General features: G+C 36.6%; 1 protein-coding gene across 1 annotated transcript; it reads right to left on the bottom strand.

Annotated features, from left to right (window-relative positions):
- Positions 1-1,442: 1,442 nt before the first annotated feature.
- LOC127870281 (uncharacterized protein KIAA1958-like) lies at positions 1,443-2,576 on the bottom strand. The gene is made up of 2 exons (XM_052412910.1): positions 2,407-2,576; positions 1,443-2,250 (listed from the first exon to the last, which is right to left on the bottom strand). The coding sequence occupies exons 1-2, from the start codon at positions 2,574-2,576 to the stop codon at positions 1,512-1,514; spliced, it is 909 nt and encodes a 302-aa protein (XP_052268870.1). The 3' UTR covers positions 1,443-1,511.
- Positions 2,577-9,679: the final 7,103 nt, after the last annotated feature.

A 9,679-nucleotide genomic window follows, 5' to 3' on the forward strand; every position in this document is an offset into this window, starting at 1 on the left:
TGAAAAATCTGGACTTACATAGATTGCAAATTAAAAGCAGGATGTCTGCGTGCATTTTATTGGATACTGATGTGTGTTGTGCTAACGGTAATTTGGTCTTATACAGATGTAACGTTGGTTATAAATATTGGTTTAGATCTTAAATCCGTCGAAACACGAAATCAACAAAAATATTTGTCCCACAAATCATCATGATTTGAAAATAGTTCTGGTACAAATGCTTTTATGAGACGTTTATTTAACAAATTATAACCATATTTAAGTACATGTTATCAAATTCAACACTCGGTAATTTGCCTTGTATACAATTCAAGTGGAAAATAATTTATCTTATGATATTTTTTTTAGGTTTACTGAATAAATATTTATTATATAAGTGGATTCGTCTCTCCAGTAAAGACTTCAACACAATACCTGTTTGTATTTCTCTACCAAACTGTATGTAGAAATTAATGGAAACGACTTCACTAACTGTTACAGCGTTTGAACCTTTGCTTTATGCATTTTTGTAGCCTATTTTTGTATTGTGGTTTCAACAGTTCAGATTGTATATGGTTCAATATAATCAATTCCGTATTAACAGTGTTCAACGTTTTACGAATTTATGAATAGAAATTGTACAGTTAGCCGTAAGCTTTCAGATATAAAAAACCGCCATTTTCTTTAATGGAGGTCACATGTGTTGTTCGTCTTAATTATTTTGCGTCGAGCTCATATGCCGTCTTTAGAAGTCATCAGCATCAGTCATAGAGCTGATACAATATAAGATATATACATGTATACAAACTTTAATTCGTTATCGTATTTGCAGAGATTCGATGCAGCAAAACGAAATATTGACTTCAGCCCACATTTCGTGGCGGAGTATATCTACACTACGGGAGCATTCCAAAACCTTTCAAACGACCTTTTGGAGGCCTCTAAGACCCTTGTCGAAACGTAACAATGTTTGACGTCATAATCTTTTGTGACGTTAACACATTTCTTTAGGTCAAACAGGTTTATCCTGATAATGTGTTATATAGAGAATAATAGGTTAGTGTTGATTATAGATCAGGTTTATCATGCGAGGCTTAGAAAACAAAAAGCACGAGCCTTATTCAGTAAACCTTTTTATTTTAACAAAATTAGTTTTCATGAGTGTTTGTCGTACTTTGATAATGACTGTAGTGTAACCAAGATCAGTGTATTACTCCTCGTTCCAAAAATAACCGCTGATCAAATTGTCATTTAAAAAAAAACAGAATATAGTTCTGTGACAAAGAATCGTGCGTTACTAATAACAATTTTATTCATATTGAATTGCAAATCTAAAAGTGTTATAACATTAATATAACATTTAGTTGTTATATACAAGGAACTACATCTGTATACAACGTAGCCTAACACCACACACAATTCACTTTCGATGTTCAGACTATCAACTAGAACACGAGGTGCAAAACATTTGCTTCTTTGTTGTAATATGTGGTTATTTCGTGACGAAATAACAATAACAACTTGGATTTAATCTAATTATTCACATTAAAATTTTGAATGTGGAAAGTGGCACCAAAGAATTGTGAGGCAAAGTTGTTCGAACGAGAGAAAGACATTTGCTGGTGAAGTGACTGGGTGGGACGAAAATCAAGATCAACTTGTTCAACGGTAGACAGTGGTTGTGTAGGCTGCATTTCGACCATAGTTTCAGTGCATGAAGGTGAACAAGAGGAAGCTGTTTGTTTGTTACATTTACTGGACTGAGCAAGAATGTTGGAACACTTTTGCTGCTGTTCAACAGATATGGTGGAATAATTGGTTATGGACTGGACATTTTTGTGCCCTGTTATGGCCATGATTTCAGTGGGTGGAATGTTTGCATTTCGAAGTTTTTGGACCAGGAATTTGCGAACTGAGTGGTTGGTTATTCTCTTGTGCTCGGGAAAGCCGGCGTCTTTTGCCATGGCCTTCAGCATCTGACCCAGCTTGTTGACACCCAATTGTTGACGCAAGAACCACTGGGATGCAGTGTCAATTGTGCGTGTTGCCAGGTAGAAAGGGTGCTGATCTGAAGAAAAATCAGATGGACGCATATTCGAGTACAGCTTGTAAATTAACACGGGATTTCTTGGTCCAGAAGTGCCGAACATCTTGGGAGACACTTTTCTTATGTCAGCGATGTTCTCTCCTGTGCGCGTTTTCGTTTGCCGCTCGTTTAACTCGAGATACTCGACACCATTCGAGTCTACACGGAGGCGGACGTCTCCCCACCTAACAAAATACAAGAATCTTAATTTAATGTCAGATATGAACAATAATTAAATACAGCAATTTAGTTGAAGCGGATGTACTTAGTGAATGGGGTGAAAAAATAATGAGAAAAATTGATACATATTTTGTGTGTTTGTGTGTAAAAATGTTTCTTACCGCAAATTGTATTGCTCCGTTGTACCTCGCAAGCCAAAATGAAGGCAGTTGTTCAACCAGACTGTATTTAACAAGGCTTTCGGAGACTCCGTGCCAAGGATCCCCTTCTCCCAGAGCAGATCGATGTCGGTATCACTCAGCGGATGGGCCTCCCTAGGACGGTTTCCCATACCCTAAATTGGTGATTTATATTTATTATACTGTTTCATTTAACTTTTCGACTATATTTTTAAATTTAAATTTATTTTTTGAGTATTCTATCTTTCGTAGGCTTACAGTATTACTTTTAATGTGACTTTTAGAGTTATATTTATTAACTGCAACTTTATGTCGACAGGGTATTAGTTTCGTACAGACTACACTTGGGATTTTTTCCCAATTTTGTCATAAATGATACGTTTTCTGTTGAATATGTTATTTTTGCCAAATTTCTTTTAGTTATAACCGTTCATCTCAATTTTACCTGTATCTTAAGACTTTTTTCTTTGCATTGTAGGTGTCCCTTGTGAGTGCAAATTGGGCTCCAGTCCCTGTCATGACTGAACATCCATAGCGATGTCGTTTCAGGTACCTGTCAACACTAGCAATGATGCCACGGAGGGAGCTTTGTTCAAAATCTGTGCCATTTGACTTTTTAAGGGACAACAGGAAAGTGGCCAAATACTCATCAAGAAGAGTTGGTTCTATGTGGTGGATTTCTTTTGATTCAGCTTTTGACATAAGAAACCTTTTAAATTTGTTTATGTCAGACAAGGTCTTCGATACAGTCTTTTTATTTTCATTTTGGACAATGAAATCACCAACATCAGTGAGGTTAACATCTAAGAACTCTTTATTCTCATGCAGATCTAAAGTTGGGGGGAAGACATTGCTACTGGATGGTGCGTTACTACTGGGGCTGGTTTCATTCTCAATGGTCAATTCAATTTCATTTGTGAACAAAATAGATGGATGAAACCCATATTGTTCCTGGAACTGGCTTAGTGTTAATTCCACTTCAGTTGCTTGTTGCTCATGTTCATTATTTAATTCATCCCAAGTTAATGAGAAATTGACTTTGTCAAATTCGTCAGACATTTTGAGGGGTTTACGATTTCGCAGACGATTGTGTTCTATAGTCAAAGGGGAGCAACTCGAACTGACTTCTTCAAAGGGGAGCAACAACAACAGAACCTATTTGCAACATAGTGTTAAATTTACATAATACTAGAGGTTTTAATAAAAATAAATGACAAAAAACACGGTTTTTTGCTACTTTTATTTGTTTTAAGGTCATTAAGATTGACAAACATTTGAGATTGTTTTATTATTAATGCACTTGGCAAATACAGGCGACGAGGTGCGTGGGAAAAAGTAGTCCCGGTTCGGAAGTTGATGACGTCATTTCGTGCCATTGATTATAGCCTTGCCGTTGATTATAGATGAAATTTAATCAACGGGGCTTTAATCAACCGATTTCGGTGTAAAAGTGGGATAAAAGCCTTTAATGCTGTATTATTGAATACTGATTAAATATATATATTCTTTTTATTAAAGGCTGCTAAAAGAGAGAATGGTATATTAAGTAACAGTGATGTTAAGCTCATAGTAATTGAAACCTTTCTTAAAACGTTAAGTATGCCGTTGCTGACGTTATTGTTGTTGTTTGTATGGGTAAAGCTGATGTGTTATTTTATGTTACCGATGATGTATCATTTGTATTGAGTATAGTTTCGCAGAGGTTTTTTCGATGCATTTCATTGACACAGTTTAGTTGAGTGTTTTGTTTTAAAGTACTTAAACCGTTTTTTGGATTAAGCTGACTTGGCTGGCTGCCAAAACAACCGCGAATGAATGAATTTGGAAAAGTCCGATTTACCACTTGGCGGTCATTCATGCGCAATCAAAGAAGAGGGACCTATACAAACAAATAGGTCCCTGCAAAGAAGTTCTCAATAACCCGCATTGTGAATACAGAACATAACTATATAACATGAAAGTGTCATAGAACGTGTAATAAAATATTATTGAAGCAAAATTCCTAAGCATTGGATACGGCATAGGTTTTATATTGTTTGCATATTCATGCGAGAATCTCACTTCCGTTTTATCAATAAAATTCCATTTTGATGACGATGTGCTACGTTTCAAATCACGTGACCAATTAGTGGCATTTGATTGGTTTACTTTTAATGAAACGCAAAACAACCGTACAACTGTTAGCAATTATTGTATCTTTCTTTTTCTTTTACGATGATTTAAGAAATGTCTGCACAAGTGACGACGGTTGGGGTTTTTTGGTTGTGTAATTTGAATGTATTGGATTACGGCGAAATGTGTAAAAAGAGTGTGACTAGTGTCCACTTCTCGAAGAAGTTGACACTGGCTCGATGGACTGCCGACTGCGACAATCAAAGGCACGGTTGATCAGCTGTACAAAGGTGTAAAACCTCTTGTATCTTGATCATTTTGGTGAGAAGTAAGTAAAATCACTAAACATATTTTCTTCAAACTTGTACTCGTTGTTTATACTGACAACACATATTTGTTAAACATGTTACACAAAATAGTGGGCAGTATTTTCACAGTTATGCCCCTTTTCAACTCAGCAAATTTCTTTAAAAATGCAGCTATCTCCTTCAATATAAGGACATTTTCTTCAAACTTGCAATAGGTCTTTATACAGACGAGGCATATTTGTATGAAAAGTTACATAAATATTTGGGCAATATTTTTCAGTTATCGAGTTATGCTAGGGCAACAAACAACTGCAGTTAAGCGTTGGCACCCACAAGCAGTACTCTTGTTTGATAAATTACATTTGTTCTACTTATATCTTTGCAGATGTCAACCTTAGAAGAAATCATGAACATGGACCAAAGCATGCCCTATGACAAGTCTGCAAGGGGCAGAGTTGTGTTTGCAAGCAGTCCAGAGACATATACTAATGCCAATGGTGAGACAAAGCAGTCAAAGTCTGTTGCTATAGCAGATGACAAAAAAACTGTGAAAGTTGTGTCGTATGACCCAACCCAATTCAACAAACTTATTGAAGGAAAACAATAATGTTGAGAAATTTCATCCGAAGGGATGGGTATATCATTCTAACCCGAACATCTAGACTGTTCCCAACACAAGAAATTGAAGTCCCTGACAGCAGAGTACAAGAGGGTAAGGCTCTTGTCAATCCACCAGCGGCTCCTATGGTTTCATTGAGAGAAGCACTAAGGTCACCTTCAAAAACCAAAACAACTGTTCGCGGGAAAGTCATTCAGGTATTTATATTACTTCTTTTCATTGGCTTATAATTTCATTATACCCCCACAAACGAAGTTAAAGGGGGTATATAGGAGTCTTGTCTGTCTGTCCATCTGATCTGTATCGGTTGTCCGCTCTCTTGACTCGAATTGTTTTCATCCGATCTTCAACAAACTTGGTCAGAAATTTTATCTAGATGTCTAGGTCAAGTTCGAATATGGGTCATGCCGGGTCAAAAAACGAGTTCACGGGGTCACATACAGCATGTTGTATGCTCTCAAATTCAAGTAGTTTTCATCCAATCTTCACCAAACTTAATCATAAGTTGTATCTATATGATGTCTAGGCCAAGTTCCAGTCTTGGCATTATTTTTTTGAGGCACTAGCTTGATCAGACTACCAGCTTGGAAATTTCAATAGCCCGAATCAATTCTTACTAGCCCGAATTAGAGTTATAATTCTGTAACATTTGTAAATATGTTAGTCTTGGACCTAATCCAATCCATCCGGTAATAATACTAGTGAAAGTGTCTAGAGAGATCAACTTACTACACTGTTCAATAAGCATCTACTCAATGAGTGCCCAATGGAGATTACCGATTTACTTATGAATAGGCTTCTATAGCAGGGGTGTCAATTGTCCCAAATGTGAAATCTGGAAAATAAGACTGAGGGTCAAGTGTCGCACGTCCCCAACCACAATAAAGGGCAGAGCCCTTTATCTTTCTAGTTGCAATTACTGGTTAACCCTTTCAGTGCGGGAACCGAATTGTGAAGGCCTTTGCAAACAGTTTGGATCCAGATGAGACGCCACAGAACGTCCATCAGGATCCAAACTATTTGCTATTCTGATAATATTCTTTGAAAAAATCAAAGAAAATGCTAATTTTAGAAATTCAGCAGACAACATTTTAGCAGACGACAAATTTCCCATCATGCAAAGGGTTAATATGTATTTTTTAATCTGATATTGTCAACTATTTGTTACACATCAACTGAAACTGGTAACTCAAGGCAGTGATTTTTTTTGCTTTTTTTTCTTACAGCCTGTGCCTTTTGGATTGGGAAAATTAGCGCGATAAACCATGAAATTGGGAAAAATAGCGTGATAAACCATGAAATTGGGAAACATTATAAATATGATTATAAGAACAGAATTAAAATTATTAAAGTATGTTTGACAGCATTTTTATTTAATAAAGTACTAATTTAATGTGTTCTTACAATGAAGACAATGTTAAAGTTAATATCCTTCCACATTCATATTGAACTTGTAATAATCTATATAGATTCTTAAATATACCATTTAATCATAACCTCTTTAACAGTAAGAATTTAATTCAGTATTCTTTTAAATTAAATATCATATGGTGAAAACATTAACAAATATTTATAAAAAAAACGCTTTAGTGGTCTTGCTATGTTAATGATGTATTATATGGAGTTAAAATAATGTATTTCATTTCTTTACCTTTCAACATCGTGCACTTCAATGCTATTTCAGTAAACTGTAAAGCGTGACAAACATAATAAAGCAGAATATGCATTTGAATCTGATTTTATACAGATCCACTAACATATAAATCATATCATGTTTGTCTCTTTCCATTTTCGAACGATACTCATCTTAAATGCATTAACTTTGTGAGTAACGGTAGACTAATTCCAATTTCCCAACACTGATTTCCGTGATGCACATTCACTGTGAAGATTTGTAATAAATATTTGTTGTTTTTATCTCAAACGTTATATTTTGCGTTAATTGACAAACGCATTAAATTAATCCGTAATAACCATATGATATCCATTGTTAATTTGAATGTTATTTATCATTTTCGCCGCTCATCGCAAATTTCTCGTCTGCTTGCCGCCATCTTGGGCGTGTGTTAAAACAGGCGTTTACAATCGGGATACATCGACTATCGTCGGTATCCTCCGCAATATAGAGAGAGATGTGGATAGCAACGTAAAATCGTATTCGGCTAAATTCGCGAAAAATACGTAAGTCAGTTGTTGTTCGGCGACGACTCGGCAACTCGATCGGCACTCGTTCGAAATTATTGCTTAATTACATTGTAATCTTATTGGCTTTATTGGGAAAATTTTGTCTTTTTTTGGGAAATTTTAATCAAATTTTTGGGAAAAAACGTCATTTTTTGCAATTGGGAAGCAGCCGAATATCGGCTGTAATTTCTGGCAAAAAAAATCACTGTTCTGGATCCAATACTTCTTCAAGTTCTTGTGGAAGGGCAGCCATTAATAATTGTGAAGGAATTGCCCTCACAGAGTCATCACTGAGGAGAAGTTCTGTAACGTCATCTTGTGCACAGGCACTAATTACTGTAAGTGTCACATGTACAGTTGGTGGTTCGACTTTCTGGAAAAATAAGGAAATATTTCATATGGCAATACAAACATTACTTTTCAAGGATAAGGCAGCATCAGACATTAACAAAACAATAGAAGTTGTTTGTTTGTTTTAACGTCGCATTGACACGTTTAATGGCTATATGGCGCCTTTTCCCGCTTGTCATGGTGGAGAAAGACCCAAGGTCCCCTGAGCAGGTCCCCTTGAGCATTTCATGAGCGGGCACTTGGGTGGAAGTTTTTTGTCACTGTGACCTTGACCTTTGACCTAGTGACCTGAAAATCAATAGGGGTCATCTGCCAGTCATGATCAATGTACTTATGAAGTTTCATGATCCTAGCCATAAGCGTTCTTGAGTTGTCATCCAGAATCAATAGGGGTCATCTGTAAGTCATGATCTATCTACCTATCAAGTTTCATGATCCTAGGAATAAGCGTTCTTCAGTTATCAACCGGAAACCATTTTACTATTGGGGTCACCGTGACCTTGACCTTTGACCTAGTGACCTGAAAATCAATAAGGGTCATCTGCGAGTCATGATCAATGTACCTATGAAGTTTCATGATCCTAGGCATAAGCGTTCTTGAGTTATCATTCGAAAACCATTTCACTATTTTGGGTCACCGTGACCGTGACCTTTGACCTAGTGACCTGAAAATCAATAGGGGTCATCGGCCAGCCATTATCAATCTACCTACGAAGTTTCATGATTCTAGGCATAAGCGTTCTTGAGTTATCATCTGGAAACCATTTTACCATTTCGGGTCACTGTGACCTTGACCTTTGACCTAGTGACCTGAAAGTCAATAGGGGATATCTGCAAGTTATGATCAATCTACCTATTAAGTTTCATGATCCTAGGCCATAGTGTTCTTGAGTTATCATCCGGAAACCATTTTACTATTTCGGGTCACTGTGACCTTGACCTTTGACCTAGTGACCTGAATATCAATAGGGTTCATTCGCGAGTCATGATCAATCTACCTATCACGTTTCATGATCCTAGGCCTAAGCGTTCTTGAGTTATCATGTGGAAACCATTTTACTATTTCGGGTCACTGTGACCTTGACCTTTGGCCTAGAGACATCAAAATCAATAGGGGTCATCTGCGAGTCAAGATCAATGTACCTGTGAAGTTTCATGATCCTAGATTCAAGTGTTCTTGAGTTATCATTCGGAAACCACCTGGTGGACGGACCGACCGACAGACATGTGCAAAGCAATATACAATGTACCCCCTCTTCTTAGAATGGGGGCATAAAAATTCAACTCCCAGAGCGAGGATGGAACCTACATCTGTGAGAGGCAAGTGATCTAAAGTCAGCCACACAATGTCGAACGCTTCTTAAATTGAATTAAATTAAATCGTGATAATCTTGTGTAGAATCAGATTGATTTTTTATAAGAATACTAATTAATTTTTATGTCTAGACAGAGCAACTCGGGGATTTCAAAAAATTTTGGGGAAGGTACTGGATGGATTCTTTCAAATGGGAAGGAATGTGTTGTGAAATCTAGAATTTGGGAAAAACCTAAATAGAACATACTTTTACTCAGGAACAAGATACCTTTAGTAGGCCTTTTACATTGGCTTTTAAAGTTTTATACAATAACAACAGGTGACATTTAGCATTGACTTGACATAGACTAGAAAAGTGTCCATTGG

The sequence above is a fragment of the Dreissena polymorpha genome, chromosome 2 (genome assembly GCF_020536995.1).
Source record: "Dreissena polymorpha isolate Duluth1 chromosome 2, UMN_Dpol_1.0, whole genome shotgun sequence".
NCBI classification, from domain to species: domain Eukaryota; kingdom Metazoa; phylum Mollusca; class Bivalvia; order Myida; family Dreissenidae; genus Dreissena; species Dreissena polymorpha.